The 17,556-nt window shown below is 32.8% G+C and overlaps 1 protein-coding gene and 1 long non-coding RNA gene across 2 annotated transcripts; one reads left to right on the top strand and one right to left on the bottom strand.

The window, feature by feature from the left end:
* The first annotated feature begins 2,167 nt into the window (after positions 1 to 2,167).
* On the top strand, positions 2,168 to 3,852 carry LOC107804337 (zinc-finger homeodomain protein 8). Its single transcript, XM_016628215.2, has one exon. It carries the CDS (start codon positions 2,470 to 2,472, stop codon positions 3,553 to 3,555), a length of 1,086 nt encoding a protein of 361 aa, XP_016483701.1. The 5' UTR covers positions 2,168 to 2,469; the 3' UTR covers positions 3,556 to 3,852.
* Positions 3,853 to 15,311: 11,459 nt separating this feature from the next.
* Positions 15,312 to 16,476, bottom strand: LOC107804335 (uncharacterized). Its single transcript, XR_012701344.1, has 2 exons — positions 15,967 to 16,476; positions 15,312 to 15,559 (listed from the first exon to the last, which is right to left on the bottom strand). It is a non-coding gene; the product is annotated as an uncharacterized LOC107804335 (long non-coding RNA).
* Between the last annotated feature and the right edge of the window lie 1,080 nt (positions 16,477 to 17,556).

Raw genomic sequence — 17,556 nt, 5'->3', positions numbered from 1 at the left:
CTTATCTTATCAAATTTAGAATTATTTTATCCGGATAATTTAGTCCCGGATTATAATCCCGGGATAAAGTGGCACCATTAATTTGGTCAATTCTTAAGGACATTGCCACCTATTGAAAAGATTAATTGATGGAATGTACCACCTTTCAGGGGTCCAATGCTATCAGATCATTAATGACATTTCAGACTTTGTTCTAACTATCAATCTTAAGGTAAATTATTTGGTTTACTGCCTACTCCCTTTCCTCAATGGAAGTTACACACAAAAAGATGGGAAAAAGAGGAATTTTCGGGTGTGTTTGGTAGAACTGAAAATGTTTTTCAAAAAAATATTTTTTTGGAAAACAAGTAATAATTTTATGCATTTGTGGTGTTTGATTCGCAAATTAAGAAAAATAATTTTTCAAGAATATTCATAAATAATTTAAATACAATAAACATGAATCCATAAACTTTCGAACTAATAACCTTCCGAACCCACAAATTGCATAAACTTCCGAGCCGCTAAACTATCGAATTCGTAAACTCTATAATCTCTAAACCCGCAAACTTCCGAACACATAAACCACTAAACTCATAACTTTGGAACTCGTAAAATTTCGAACCTGTAAACTGAAAAATGAAAAAACCAGAATTGAAAATATAAAAATATAATATATTTTTTGCGTGCGTGCGTGCGTGCAGGGGGAGGAGAGGGGGTCTATGGGGGTGCTGTAGAAAAAAATTTACTGAAAATTGAAAATATAAAAAAAAAGTTTAAAAAGAAATCGGATTGAAAATATAAGGAGGGCATCGGGAGGTGAGGGGTTAGCAGGGTGGGTGGTGACGGAAAATAAAAAGAAATAAATTCTCGAAAAAGAAAAAACTTTTTGGAGAGAGGGGGTGGGAGAGATGGGGTGGGGAGAGAAGGGGGAGGGGGTTGGGGTGAGATTTGAGGGTAGATGGAGTTTTTAGAAAATATTTTCCTAACTTTTTCTAGGAAAATTATTTTACTCCAATTTCAGGAAAATGTGATATATAGAAAAATATTTTTTAAATTATTTTGTGCAACCAAATAGTAAAAAATGAAAAAATATTTTCCGTCATACCAAACACACCCTTCCTAAACAACTATTGTTTAGAGTCTAGTAATTATAGTTTGCCTAATTACCATTCGTAACTACTATTTAGTTGTTACTAACGTGTATTCAAACGCGCGACGAATACAATCTGTGGTAAATTTTATTCGTTCGTGCAACAAATACAACATGTATCAACTGTATTCGTTCGCACAATTATATTCATTCGTATAATTAATACAATATGTATCAATTGTAACTAAGGCGGAATACAAGGGTGCATACAAAGAATACAACTTGTATCGACTGTATACAGGGGTGTATACAAAGAATACAAACATGTATCGATTGTATTTGTTCGCGCAACGAATACAACTAAGATGAAATACATAAATACAAAAGAAAAAAAATGTTCTTGTTGAGGGTCGAACTCAAGACCTCCTTTCACTAAACGGACGTTCTACAATATAAATACGAATGGTAAATTTGTTAAAAATATAACTACGAATAAAAAATATAGTGTAAATATTTGATTGTGTTAGCATTATTTTCCCAAAAAAAAAAATAGAAAGAGCAGAGGAAATGAAAGGAAATGAGTACTAGTATCAGCTTAGTCAAAACAATACTGATAGCTAGTTGTAGGTTTTCTGTATCAAAGTCTATGGAAGGTCCAAGCTTGTATGATTAAACAGTGAGGTAATGCATTCAGTATATTTCCTGTCTCAATTTGTTTATAACTTCTCATTTATCTTAATTAGGTAGATTACACTAATATTTCAGAACCAAACCAAACATAAATTCGATGATATTTTTCAAATATTAAGTTTGAGTATATAAAAATAAATACACAAAAGCAACTACTAATATATTATAGTAATGAATAATTCCTTTAAAGGTATTTGTCACAAATTATTTTGTTTAACAGTTAAAAAAAAAGGAAAAATAACAATCATTTCACTTCATTTCAGCTTAAGAAAGAAGATTGGTCAAGTAGTTTCCCAGATTTAAAGGAGACAAAGGCATATTAAGGGGAAGTGGTATTTATTACACACATGACATAACGTCTTAACCAGCAAGTGGGGGTGGGGTCAATAGCAGCAGCTGCAGGTTAACCATAGATTAGATTAGAACCAAGGTCAAAAAATACACAAGTGGTTAACAAGGACGACCACAAACCTATAGATTCTTACATTGTCTACAGTCATCATCATCTTCATCAACCCATAACCAAAAATACAAAACACAAAACTTCCCTTCCCTTTTTCATCTCTTTCTCTTAATTTTCTCTACAAAAAGCTCTACTACTATCTTCTTCCTTTTTGCATGAAATGTTAGACCAAAGTCTAACAACAATCAACTCTTAAATCTCAAGAAAAATGCAAAAGCACTAAAGCTAACTAGATGTTTGAGAAATGGACATAAGCAGCAACACAACCACTGCCATAGCCACTACTGTCAAAACAACCGAAGCTGAACCCGAAACCCCTATTCGGATCCAACCCGCTAAGCCCATTTCTTTTAGCAACGGTGTCCTCAAACGCCACAATTCTCTTCATCTTCCCCACCACCATGGCTTTAACAAAAACAACCACCACCACCACCACCACGCGGTGGTGGTCACTTACAAGGAATGTTTGAAAAATCACGCTGCCAGCTTAGGTGGTCACGCCGTTGACGGTTGTGGGGAATTTATGCCCTCTCCCACTGCTAATCCGGTGGACCCTACTTCGCTAAAATGCGCTGCTTGTGGCTGTCACCGTAATTTTCACCGCCGCGAGCCGGAAGAGCCAGTACTCCCGAATCAGAACACTATTCCGGCGTTAGAGTACCAACCTCACCATCGCCACCACCCTCCTCCACCACCGCCGCCGCATCATGGTGCAAGTGGAGGCCACAGTAGTCCTAATTCCCCATCTCCACCTCCGATCTCCTCTGCTTATTACCCCGCCTCTGCACCCCACATGCTCCTTGCACTTAGTGCTGGCTTGTCTAGCCCACCTGCTGAGAATAATCAGCTAATTTCTCCATCTTCAAACCCGATGTCATCTGCTAATTTAACAAACCCTAATGGGAGTGGAAGAAAGCGATTCAGAACTAAATTCACGCAAGATCAGAAGGAGAGAATGCTGGAATTCGCAGAGAAAGTTGAGTGGAAAATACAGAAGCGAGATGAAGAGCTGATTAACGACTTCTGCAGCAAAATCGGAGTTGAAAAAGGGGTTCTTAAGGTATGGATGCACAATAATAAGTGCAAGAAAGATCAAGCCACCGCCGCTGCCGCTGTTAACACCGTCGCTACCACCAACCTCCTCAATGGTAATAATGGTAACGGTTTTGGTTTAATTAGTAGAAATAACACTGACACTATTGCTTCTGAATTCCATCTTCACCACGAAAGCAGCAAAGATAATGACAAAGACCACAGCCACCAACTTCATAACAACGATAGTGTTAGTGCTCATGGTGTTACCACTAATGGGTCGTCTTCTTCATCTTAATCTTCGAATTAATTGGTGGATAAAATAAGGCCTATCTTAAGTATTAGTTCTAGAATGAGAAAAAAAGAAATTTCAGGCTCTACTGTTAGTTTATGTTACTTCTATTAGTTTTTTTTTCCTGTTCGTAAAATTTAGCGTTAAGAACTTGATGATGATAACGATGGAGAGATATTGTTCCAATTAGCAATTTAATTTTTTTATTTCCTTTTCGTTCGTGCCACTGTAAACTACACTAATTATGTCTCTGTTGATTGACATAAGTGTTTTACCTTTACTAATTGGGCTTCACAATTTCAAGTCATTTTTTCTTGGTTTAATAGTTTGCTTCAAATTCTTACACTTTTGCACGTATTTAACACCTATAGCCATGGAAAATTAAACAGAGAAGAAAGCTGGAATGGTGTGACTGGATCGAGGTGGGGGGTGAGGTTTAGGGGGAGGGGGAGTATTTATTTTGATTCTTGTCTGAGATAAAGAAGCACAAAGTGGCATACATGCAATGGGGCGGTTACGAATATTATTTTAATGCGCTAGCAGTAGCTAGCTTTACATAATATTCTAATTTGTTCTTTTTGTTAAAGTAACAATACTTATAAGTACGTGATTAGTGTTTGATCATTTTTAATGTTTTATTTATCCTTTCTAAAGCCGCAGCATTCTTCTTTAGATATTTTTAAAACCTTTTCTTTTCTATTGAATTGTGTGATGTCTATTTTGTGTTAGGTCACCATGACATGTTAATCCTGACAAAGATAGGATATCTCGATTAGTTTTCTTTTTCAAAAGCAGAAAAAATTTAGGGTCATCGAAAAAAGTGAAAAATTCCTCATTTAACCACTTGATGACTTAAATGTAATAAACTTTTGTGGTAGGAATTTAATAGGATGGTTTCATGAAGTAATCTCCATGTATGATGATATCGAAGTTAACTTTCTAAGCAATTTGGGGTTATGGGTAAAGTGTGGTTTGGTTGGCTTTCTTTATAAAAATTAAAAGATAACGCTATCCATTAACAAAGTTTAATGATTGTTAAGGGGATAATCTAACTTTATTTAGGTGTGACTTATCGCCTATAAGTATGACTTTCCTTTTAAGGGAAGCAGTCGAATGACAATAATTGATTATTAAAAGGTGATGAAAGATTAGTGTCGTGTCATTACCTCCTGTGGCCCTAAGTGGGTAGTTTGGTTTCGTTCTGGATCTCTGATTAATGCAGTAATCTTTATTTTGCTGAAACTTGAAAGGAAAAAAATTCTTTGTTTTCGGCTTGATAAAGTCGTTCTAACGATAAATTATTAGGTTGATTGAGATTCAACAACCTAAAAGTATGGGTTGAAGGGTCGTTCAGGCTTTTCATTAATTTAGGTGTAGGGTTGGGTATATAGCTGTCTGGTCTGTATTACATAAGCATTATCATTTACTATTCAGACACATGATTGTCTGTTTACTTTTTCAAGCGGAAATCATGATTGATTACTTGCATATATAAAAGCTGTAATAACAGTACTTTTCTTTCCCTAAACATCAAGTAATAAGTTTGTTACGTGTCTCTTCAACCGATGTAAGGCAAAATTAAGAAAATCTTCTTTTTCTGTTCGAGTCAAATAATCTTGGATTTGCATTCTGATCGATCCAATGTACAAAAGGAAGAATCACTCCTTATTAAAAGTTTCTTCATTCTCCTGAGCTTAAAATTTATAGTTAAAGATAATTGAATCTTTACTATTGATGAGCGAAGAAGTTCACTGCTTTGTCTTTGGGTGCGAGTGGGGATCTGGGAAGGAAGAAAAGTGGTTGGTGGAAAGGTTCAGAATAAGGACTAAGGTGATATTAAAATTAATATACGAGGGGCCTTAAAACATACCCCATTTGTTTAAAAAAGAATGAAACTATTATTATTTGCCGACTCAAACAAGATATCTTTGATCATATTTTTGCATTTTTTTTTTAGATATTTTGAATTGTTAACTATTGTGATATACTCTCTTGTTTCAATTTAAATGACACGCTTTCCTTATTAATATGTTCAAAAAAGAATAATATATTTCTATATTTGAAAATAATTTAGCTTTAAACTTTCCATTTATCCACTTTACCCTTAATGAGAAGCTTTTATAGCCACAAAAATATAATGGCCCTACGAAGCTTTTGACTCTTAAGCATTTAGGATCACATGTTTCGAAAGTCTTCTTTTTTTAAATTTTTTTTTGTGTTAAGTCAAACTACATCATTTAAATTGAAACAGATGGACTAGTACTTTCTATAGTTTCTAAATATCTAAATTTTATTTTAAATAACTTAAAGATTTTTATTCAAATTCATACTTAAAATTAGTTAATTTGATCCTAGTACTCCAAAAAGGTTCAAATAAATTAAAATGGACAAAGTATATCATATATACATAAATATCATATGCCCCGGGGTCGAAAGGCATATCTTATTTGGATTCTTACGGCGACTTATATTTTTTTAGTATTATAGGGAGTATAGGTCATGGTGGGGCTTTTTAGCCCCCAACTAGATGGATTTTCGAGTTGAGGTGATGCTCACAATTAATCCCATAATCTAGTAATCAATTCAATTCATATCAATTTATTAAGGCTTCTATAGAATTGGCATTCACAATAATAAGTATAATAAAGTTGGCATGCATGCAATTGAATTTTTTGTTGTTCCTATCATGTTTTTCTTTCACAAAATCCCAACCCTTAAATACCATGATATATAAAGCTGTAAAAAGAAAAGGACTCATAAAGAGCTCTTTTCTAAAGAATCTAAAAATGGTAGACAGTTGAAATTATAACGAAGACGAGTAACTTTTAAGTTAAATTACCTAAGGTCATAACAGCTACTTTTTAATTTTCTCAACTCTTTTCAAACGATTTCATACACAACCACCCGTCCAACACTCTTCTCTGATAATGTGTTTTCAGAAGCAATTCGACTAGAAACTCAGTTTGTCACAGTTGAAATCCTACGAGAACAGCCTAATTTCAAAAAAAACACAGCAGATCTGCGAGTTTCTGAAAGTTGATAACTTATTCCAAACAAGGAAATTAAAGACCACTGAAAAAAAAAAAGAAAGGGCCAATCCTCATTGCGGGGATAAACAGAGGACCACATCCTTTATTATGGGCATAAAGGGCACTGCACTTTCTTGCGTTTTCAATGTGGTCCAACAAATTTTGAGGTCACACAAGATTAAGTGTCTATTAATTCTACGGTGGTAGATAACGTTCCAAAAGTTCCATAATATTTACCAGCATATGATTCCAACGTAACCCTCTCCCAGCCCACAAAAAATTAAAAGACAAAACTATAGAAGAAAAAAATCTTTTTGTTTGTGAAAGAAAAGATTGAAAATCTTTTTCAAGTTGGTTCTCGTAAATACATGGGAAGATCTGCAAAAACATTTATGAAAACATGGCGTATATAACTTAATTTCTACCCAAATTCTGAAGACCACTAAGATTTCACTTTTAGAAATGAGGACATTTAGGAAAAAATCGCAGAAAGAGAGAGAGAGAGAGAGAGAGAGAGAGAGAGAGAGAGAGAGAGAGAGAGAGAGAGAGAGAGAGAGAGAGAGAGAGAGAGAGAGAGAGAGAGAGACACTTGCTAAGTTTCATAGATCTCATGTGTTGCACACTATATAAAGCTCACGGAATAAAGAATGATGTTTGGATTTGAACCTATAATTGTTGAATTCCTAGATATTATTGCTTAATCATTCAGTATTATAACAATTATTCCATTAATTCGAATGTGCACGCAGAGTGCCTATTTTAGGAAAATAATTAGCTGAAAAGATGGAGAGCATACATATAAGGTGTAGGGATCTCTTAACGGTGTGAGACTGTGTGGACTTGGCCCAAAACGAATAATATCACACCATGTTAAGAGTATATTTGGATTGATTTAGCCCAACAAAGAATTTCTTCATTTACGCGCCTCGATCTTAAGATTTCTGATTAAGTTTAGAAAAAACTTGTGCGTTCCACCATATTTGCTGATGTTGAATCCAAGCGTTAATTGGAGGTTGTTTCTTAATGCGTTTGAAGTTACCTTCAATTTTTTAAGACTCGTAACAAACAAAATAGGAGGGGTTGGATGTGAAACTCCACTTGGTCCAACAAAAATAGACCAACAATTGTACTAGTGAAATGTGGAAAAGTGAGAAAAGGGTGCCAAGCCAACAAAAGGCCCATGTGTTAGAATTGCAGAAAGAGACGTTCGTCTAACTAAAAACGGAAGACGGGCGGCAATGCTACATCTTCTTCCTTTTCAACTATCGCTTGTTGGCCATGAAATTTCATTTTGTAAAATGTTAATGCAAATTCATTTTCCACTTGCGAACTAAAGCTTGCCTTGAAAAGACATGGCCGTTGCAATTTTTAAGCTAAATTCTGGACTCTCTTCTTTTTTTGTGTGTGTGGGGGGTATAGTATCACTAGAGGAGTCATAATGTAAAATTTATGGGTTTCGTAATTTTTGGCTTTTTAAGTTATATGATTCTATATATTTAAGGTCTAGGAACGGGAAAGATGAAAGCGGCAACTATCTAGAAGATCGAGGGATATATTACCTAATAGTCCATTCATGTAGTCACTTGTATAAGTGATATAAAGGGCGGAACTAGAGTGTGAGTTATGGATTCGATCAAATTTACTAGTTTTACCAGGGAAACTCTTTTTAGTATGAGTTGAGGCATGTTAGCAGGGGCGGACCCACCTTGTAGGTACGGGATTCAGTTAAACCCGTTTCGTTAGAAAAATTAATTAATTTTACCTTGGAATTTTATCAGAAAATTATGAAACTAGTAAATATTATAATATCTGAACTCATTTGACATTAACTAAAGTTGTAAAGCAGTGGCAAGTGGGTTCAAAGTAATTAAGGCCCAGGGTTACAAGTTCGAACTTCTACAAAAGCATTGATCAATGTACGTGTATAAATGAATGAAATGCATTTCTGTCTTCATACCCTGTCGTTTTTGAGTATTTGAGTATTTGTCTGTATTGGAGTCCTATCAATACAAAATATAAATGATTTCTCACCTGCTTTATTCAATTTTAGTTTGGCATTAATGCGGAGAAAATGGCATTGTTTGATAATACATAAGGAGAATTGGTAATTTTTTGGCCTTATATTAGGTTTGGCAATAGAAGCGCAAAAGAATTCCGTATCTTCTCTCTCTCTCTCTCTCTCTCTCTCTCTCTCTCTCTCTCTCTCTCTCTTTTTCTCTCTCCATTTCTTCATTGTGCATCATGTAAGGTAACCATTTTTCGACTATTGCATTCCGTATCTTCCTCCATAAATGGTGCCTTATTCTCTTTAGTTTTCTTTATTAAAGAATCTCTCTCTTCTAATTGCTCGCAGCCATCTTCCTAAAAATTATGTTTTATTTTCTTTCAAAAGTACCTAAAAATTTTTAAAATCTCCTTATATCCCTTTTCTTATTTTTTATTTTATTTTTCACTTAGCAATGTATATAAGTTTAGAGCAAGTTCTAAGACATAAAAATAATAAATATAATTATAAGAGTAAATAAATTTTTTATATACATTTTGATATACAAAGATGGGAAATAAATTTTTGATATATAAAAAGAAGGAAAATAAATTTATGATATATATATTGGTATACACATTATTTTATATGTTATACACTATGATATATAAATAATATAATTATTTGTATTATGATAATACATTCGTATAGAGATAACAATAAATTTTGAATAACTATATTTATAAATTCATAGTTTGGATATACAAAGAAGGAAAATAAAATTTTAATATTCATTTTGATATACACAAAGAGCGACAATAAAATTATGATATACATTTCGCAAATAATCACCAATACATATTTTGGCTGTTATATATCAGTGCGTATATCACACAATATTTTTATTGATATACATAAACATGTATACCACATTGCATATTAGTGTATATCACAACATATTTTCATTGATATACGTAGACATGTATATAAATATGCATGATATATATGAAATAAACAGATATACAGGGTGATATATAGATATATCAGTTGATATACACTGAGATGTGTATTCACCCAAATTCGAAAGTTCAAAAAACTTAGAATGTGTATAGTCACCCAAATTCATTCCTCTTTCAATTCAAACAGAATGTTTCTCTTTTGGACAAATGTTTTGTGCAAATTTGTAGAAAGTTTGCTTGATTTTGTCTATTAATGGTAAGTGAGAATGAAAAAACTTGTGGCAACTTCGAAAACGGGCCACGAGAATTCAGTTTCATGGTTTGATTCATTCTTTTGGACATCTATTTATGTCAATTGCTCTAAAATTTTCTGGTGTGAGGAGAGAGGATGAGGAGATATGGAGAAGAGAAGCGAAGAGAGAGAGAGAGAGAGAAAGAGTGACATTCAGGGAGAATGTCTAACCTGGTTTATTATACAAATTTAATTTTTTAAATTAAAACATAAATGTGAGTCATAAGATGCCAATAACAATAAGTTGGGCTTTTTTATGCCATTTATTAAGTTAGGTTGTCATACAATGCCAAAACCCCGTTCCAAAATCCTGATAATCGTTAATCTTATAAGCCTAAGTTGTGTTAATCTTGTGGGCCTAAGTTGTTTCTCGATCCCATTTTAATGAAGATGTTTAATTTTGATAGAAAGTTTAATTAAGATATTAATTTCATTTGAAAAATATAAGGTTGTTGAATTCTTAAAAGTTATATAAGTTGCATAAAACTTGAATCATGTTAAAGATTTGAGATGTTAGAGTATCATATAAATTGGAATATAGCGATAGTAACTAAACAGTATTAGATTTAAATAATTGGACTTAAGTATTATATTATTAATAAAGGAGATGTAATAAGTAAAAGCTGAAAAAGTGATTTTGTTTGAATATAAATTTGTGATACAGTAGAGAAAAGACATGTGTGAGGAATAATATTTTTTCTCAAACAAAGGAAATGATTTGTCATCAACCACCATTTATAGAAATCTTTTCGGTCCTTGTGCAAAAAATTGCTTCAGACTTTATTTAATAAGGAAGCACAATCACGTGATGAACATGACTTTTCTATTCAATTGTCCTCTCAAATTAATCCCATCTTCATTCATTTGTTTCAACTTCTACTTACAACGATGACTTCTATTAATAATTGCTAGGAACAACAACAAAAAAATGTTTTTACATTGTTTTTTCTTTTATTTTTTTGTTACGGAAAGACCAATCCTGAGAAAGTAAATACAACAGAATTCCTTCTTTTATGTCTCATAAAGACATCAAAGTGTGTTCAGAACGGAATAATTGCACTTTTGATCCCTCGCTTATTGATAAACTTTGATTTTAATTCTATGATATTGAAACAAGCACATTTATTTTAGAACTACATTACCCTCAAATATATAACATTACCAATTTAACAAAAAAATAGATAATTGAATAAATTAACAATTAATAATTTGTTAATTTTGTAAAGATTCACAAGTATGAGGATAAAAACTGCATATTTTAATTAATTGGAGGTAAAATATGTTTAATCGGATATCATAAGTACCGAAATTGGACTATTTCAGTATTTCAAGGTAGAAAGAGCAAAATTCCCTGTGAGAAAAATAAAAAGAGGAGTAGGACAAATGTCATAGAGAAGTTGTCAATTATAATAGGGCTAAACAAAGAGAGACGTCATGATTAGGGTTAGGTGTTGAATGTGGATTTGCTTGGTTTCAAGCACAACAAAATTGCAGATCTGGCTGTTTCTTCAATGCCTTTTATGGGTAAAATGAAAGAGGAAAGACGTAACAATATTGAAAAAAGAAGGCCCATCACTTTGTGAGGACCACAGCATACCCCTTAGATAATTACAAAAGGTTTGTAAAATGGGGAAATATGCAATTTATAAATATAGCTTCATTAACATTTTCAATTTGTCAGCCTCAAACACATGGTTTCTGCTGCAATGCTTATTAGTTATTTGAGTATTATAATATTTCATAGAAATAGTCATAATTTAAAGTTTATGAGTTATAAATTTATGTTGAACTCATAGTTCGTTTTAGTTATTGAATTTATAATTAAATATTTATATATATTTAATAAATTTTATAAAACAAATATAGATTCGAAGCAAAAGCTTGTAACTAATTTGTGGCTTCGCACCTGCATTATATATTTCGTTTCCTGAAAATGATAATGAGTGAGTTCGACAAAGGAATGATTGATAAAGTATAGATTATAATTTAAAATCGTTTTTTAGCTGCCAAATCGCTGTTAGCAATATAAAATTGATGCAATCTAAATCAGTGAAAAATACCTTTTTTCTGTCGATGTAAAGTCAGCTTAAAAAAATAATTCTAAATAGACAAAGAAAAATTCAAAAGATAATTGCAAAAAAGTTATAAGAAAGAAAAATAATTTACGAAAAAGAAAAAGAAAAGGGATGTTTTGTTTTTGGAAAAGAGTGAGTATTAAGGAAAATGCATATACTGATTTGACACCAAAAATAGGCCTATGTTTTAGATATGGAAAAATGGCCAAATATACCCCTCTATTTTAGCTAGCGTTTGGCCATACATTTCCAAATTTGTTCTGAAAAATCTGATTTGGGTGAAGTTTGGTTTGAAGATGAAAATATGTTTGGACATCAGTTTTCAAAACATATTTTCCAAATTTATTTTGGAAAAACATGAAACATGACTTATACCCACAAGTTCTAAAAACTATCACAAATATCCAACAGTACCATTATCAATAATATTCATTATATTATCGCAAACTATAGTCCTGAACATAAATAAATTTGATACAAAATTATCACTTTTATAATGAACTACATCATACACTATCAGGTGGCCGAGAAGACGAAGCAACATTGTTACAAAATAATAAATGTTGGGCTCTTTTATAAAATACAAAAGTTTGGGGTAATTTTTAAAAAATGTAGCAATGATATTTTGGCCCAAAACCAGCTCTTTTGGGATTTGAGATTTTGCCAAAATGTAGGCAAAATCTATGGCCAAACATGTGTTTACCAAACAAAATTTAAATTTATTTTGGAAAAATCCATGGCCAAACGGGTCCTTAGTATATTGTTCATATCTACCCTCCGTTATACTATCGGGTCACATCTACCCTTATCGTTAGCCAAACTTTTTAAAAATACCCTCCACCTAACGGAAAGCCACCAAATTAAAAAAATACCTATTTTTTTAAAACCCATTAATAACCCGTTAAATCTTTTTTATTTACTGCACTTCTTCCTTACAGATTAGTCATCTCCTTCGTAGTCATTTGTTGAACTTAAGACGTGAAAGACATAAAAATACCGACAATCATATATTCATATTCTCGGTTTGTATAATATGGCAGTAGACAAAGGAATGCCATATTATAACCACAAAAAATACAACCAAAAGTGATAATATGACATTCTAACGCCACCATGAACAACTAAGAACCAAAAATATAAATTCTTACTAATCCTACTTCCACTATTATTCTCGGTATCTCTCTAAATGAATAAAATGTGTTAAGACGTCTGAGAAATTTAGGTTTCGTATTTTTATATGATGGGTTTAACGGGTTATGGGTTAATGAATTTTTTTTAAAATGATTATTTTATTAATCTGGCGGATTCCGTTAGATGGAGGGTATTTTAAAAAAAGTTTTGTTAACGGTAAAGGTAGATATGTCCCGATAGTATAAAGGGGGATAGATGTGAACAATATACCGAAGTTGAGAAATATATTTGGCCATTTTCCCTTTATAATCTGCTGAAATTGTTTCCTCAGACGATCGTGATATAAGAGAACCTTCATCCTCTGGGCTCTAAGTTAGGTCGTTCGGTGAAGAAAAAAGAAAAAACAGCTCATGAGCCAGCCTAAAATAAGGGAGCGTTTGAGTGCTTCTTTAGCCCAATTCGCTTAGTAGAATTGTAAGGTGTTTGGCCCACTAATTATTTCTTGTTTATTGTGGGTCCTTACACCATTTAAAGACTCGATGGTCAGAAAGAAATTTTCCTCTTTTTCTTTTAATTTTTTTCCGGTCAAAATTTGATTGAGTAATTGGATTTATAAGGTACATAAATATCGAGATAATACCAACAATTTTGAATTTTAGATGGATTCACTAGAAAGTGGACAATATGACACTACAGCATCTTTTTTGCTTATTTCCTTTTACTTTTTTTATACGTTGACAGAAAACTGCTCCCGGTCTTCCTAATTATATTCGCGCTGAGTGGATAATATCGTCTATCTTTGTACATATACTTAAATTGACTAGCAATTATCTGATCGTCCACATATACTTGACATTCATAAGTTGCTCAGGTGCATGAGAGATTGATTCATCTGGAGGACTTCCCTAGTATTTGACTGTTTTTTCACACACATATATATTTGGTAAACAATAAACATATTGAAACTATATCATGATTAAGTAGATTTGACATTAGTACATGCTGCATGCAACCTTAGTTGTAGAATTTCATTCATTGAGATGTTAGTATCTACATTATAGTCGTTAAATCGCAATGATTAGGAAAGCATAGAATGATCAAGAATGTCATCAAATAATTCAACTCACCACAGTTTAACATGAAGAGTTTAACTGATCAGCATATAGCAAGAAAACCAATATGTGTTAGAGTCCCACATTAGTGGGATATATATTTTTTGTTCTTCAGATTTTGGGTAATCCTCACATCTTGAACTACCTTTTGGGGTTTACTTAAGCTCAAGGTCCATTTTTTTCCCCATGATAGCAGAGTCAGACTCATCCCAATTGATTGCTTACCCGATGTTGGGCCTCATCTTATATTGTTCACGCTCCATATGTTTCTTGGTCTCCTAGTATGGTTTTAAATAATTTTCACCTCTTGAACTAATTTTTGGGGTTGAGTTAGACCTAAAGTCTTTTTTTTTCTTTTCAATATAGACGTTAGAGTAGGGTAAGGAGTAAGGATCATGTAAAAGTAGAAAAGGGCACTCTTTTTCTGTAATTTATAAGCAGATAACTGTTATACATGTGTTAAACGGAATCCTATAATGGCTTGAAATTAAAGTTGGAAGCCATGTTTTCAATCGGGTACAAAAAGAAAGTGGTGGAACTCGAAAAACAAGCGGCTGTGAGGCTTCAATACATTCATAGATTTGACACTTACCTGATTAAAAATTAACACTTACCTAAAGCTTTGTTCCCTTCCCATAATACCTAACTCCAACTGAGAGATTCAGACATTTGTGCTTACCAGCCACATGCCATATACTGAACATGACTCTTTTGGAAATCTCTTCATTCTTTTTTATTTTCCACTTAAATGCATGCCTCCACCTCTCTGATCTTTACGGTTTTACCAGCCACCTTCCTTCTGTTTTCTAATTGAAAGAACTTTTGTAGAAGAATCAATAGGGTTATAACAATGTCTTTATAATGTTCAAAGGGATAACAGAAGATTAGTGAACGATGCTTTCAACAAATTTCTCCCTGGAGGAATGGATTTACTGCATTGAGCGAGGATAAATATCCAAGAGAAAACCAAATATACGAGGAGAGTTAGGCCAAATTTGACACTACTTACAACCCATGTTTCCATATCCATATAGTGTACTTCATTTACCAATTTGTTATACAGACTAACGAAAAGTAACTCAATGTTACATAATAACGTTGATTGTTGAGACATAATATAATTAGGTAATCAAACGAATATGTTCTCTCTAGAATTCAAAGCCAAAACCCTTGACAACTGTTAGATTAAATGCTCTTTATGATTAAGGAAACAAAATTTTGTCATCACCTAAAATTAACTACACAACATATGTAAAGTTCACTTAACAGATAAAAGAAAGCTACTTAATTTTTCACTAACTTCAATTTAGATCATTTGTTTGTAACAAACCTTTTTAACATTGGCCTTCCGTCCCCACTCTTCAACCGGCCTAACCTTATCTTGACCAATCAGAGATCCTTCAAGCAACACAGCTTCTTTAACTGGCTCTGTTACGAGATTAAAATAACTTTTGTTTGGCGCAAAATGCTGGTAATTAAATTTAAGCAAAAGATTTGAGACAACAAATTAAAAGTTAGCAACAACATAATACAGCCTACAATATCATGCAGAAAATTTGATGAACACACCATCATGTCTAATCAAAAACAGAAACACAACTTATCTCCCCTAATATATGATTTATTCTAAAAAGGGTTCACTCATTACAAACGATCTCACACCTTCACACATATAAACAAAGCCAAATACAAATCAAAAGAGAAGGAATTAGAAACTTTCCCATAGTTTCTTAATAACCTTCACTCTTGAACACGCAGAAAAATTAAATATGTACAAACACATACTCAAATACAGACCAGACCCTCAATTAAAATTTAGTAGTACTAAAACTTACTTCATGTAGTAATGGAAGAAGCAGAAGTACAATCAGAAGCAACATCAGTTTCCACTTCCTTTCTATGAAAGTTGCGGTGACAGCCACAGGCTGCACAAGTTAGGGCGGCGCCGGAAGTTTCTCCCGGCATGAACTCCCGGCAACCGTCAATGACATATCCGCCGACGCTGGCGGCGTGATTCTTTTGACACTCTACATATCTCACTGTCCTCACGGTAAAGGTTGATGAATTTGTAGAGTTGTGTGAGGAGTCATTTGATGATTTCCTCAAAACTTTTTTCATCTCTCTTCTTCAGTGTAGAGAGTTCTCAGCCGAACAACGAGAAAATAAATGGCATATGGGTGGTGGAGATTAAGGAAATTAAGATTAAATAGCTACTTTCTCTTTTGTTCTTTGGCAAACCCTAACCCTAATAGGCACATTTATACAGCGACTCAATAAAACCTTTTTTCTAAGTGTCTTACTGTAGCATAGGTTTGGTTTCTCAGTTATTTTAATAAATTTATATCATATCAATTTTTAAGTTAATTTATTTCGTTTAGCTAAAATTAATCTTTTCTAGACCGTCCCGTTTATCTCCAATTACCGTGTTTTTACTGTTCATTCATTCATTCATGTCCATTTGGGTCTGTCCATGGTAAATTTTTCTATATAATAATGATCATTGTCATGAATTGATAGCACAACTTCCAATCACGTATCAAATTAGATTGGCTTTAAAAGGATTTGTCGTTTCGCATTTTTGAAAAAAATTTGAACAAATTATTTCTAAGATTTCCATTTGGCGAGTAACAGTGATGTATTTTTATGGAAGTGGTGAAGCCAAGAATTTTCACTAAGGACATTTAAAATTTAATATATATGTATAAAAAGTAATTTTTGATTTACATATACATAGTATAAGTTTTTATATATACAATATAAATTTTCGATAAAGGATATTCAACTAACCATCATTCATTGTATGTGGCTAAGCCACTGCCTGAGGGGAAAATGTAATTTGTTTAAACAACATTTCAAAATTGTGTAGACAAACCGTTTGTGTTCTGTTCAAGTTTATTTCCATGTAGGTAATAAGAGTACTAAATTACACAAATTAAAATCAGTGATATTCCAACTACACACAATAGCTAGGTTGCGACAAATTAAAAAGAAACGAGAGGTTTATAGTCTTTATTTGCTTATGAAACTCTCTTTCTTCCTATTAAGGATGAATTAAGCAAAACTGCTTTTACTAAATAAGCTAGAAGAACAAAATCTCTTTGCTTTGTCTAACGGTGGAATTCACCAGATCAAATCCTGTCTGCACACTTGGACAAAACAGAAAATTAGGCCTCACATGTTATAATCTTTTCCTAACAATTTATTCGTCAAGACAATGTGTTTGGCAATGGTGGATAACGACCTCAATGAGCCTTAAATGTTTTTCACCCATTTCTGTTGCACATATAAGTCGGTTGAAAATTGTAATCTGCCAAATGATTTCTTTTTCTCGAGTCATTAAACTATCCTTCGATAGAAAACTTTTTTCCTTCTTGCTTGAGTCATTTCAGTGTCTATTTTTATTTTCTATCCTTCTACCCAACCAT

Source organism: Nicotiana tabacum, chromosome 17 (assembly GCF_000715075.1).
Source record: "Nicotiana tabacum cultivar K326 chromosome 17, ASM71507v2, whole genome shotgun sequence".
NCBI classification, from domain to species: Eukaryota; Viridiplantae; Streptophyta; class Magnoliopsida; order Solanales; family Solanaceae; genus Nicotiana; species Nicotiana tabacum.
Note: the sequence above shows the minus strand (reverse complement) of the source record. Positions and strands in the feature narration are given on the sequence as shown.

What these genes read in the sequence shown, in the direction of transcription:
- LOC107804337 (XM_016628215.2), top strand. Translation starts at nt 2,470, where the DNA reads ATGGACATAAGCAGCAACACAACCACTGCCATAGCCACTACTGTCAAA.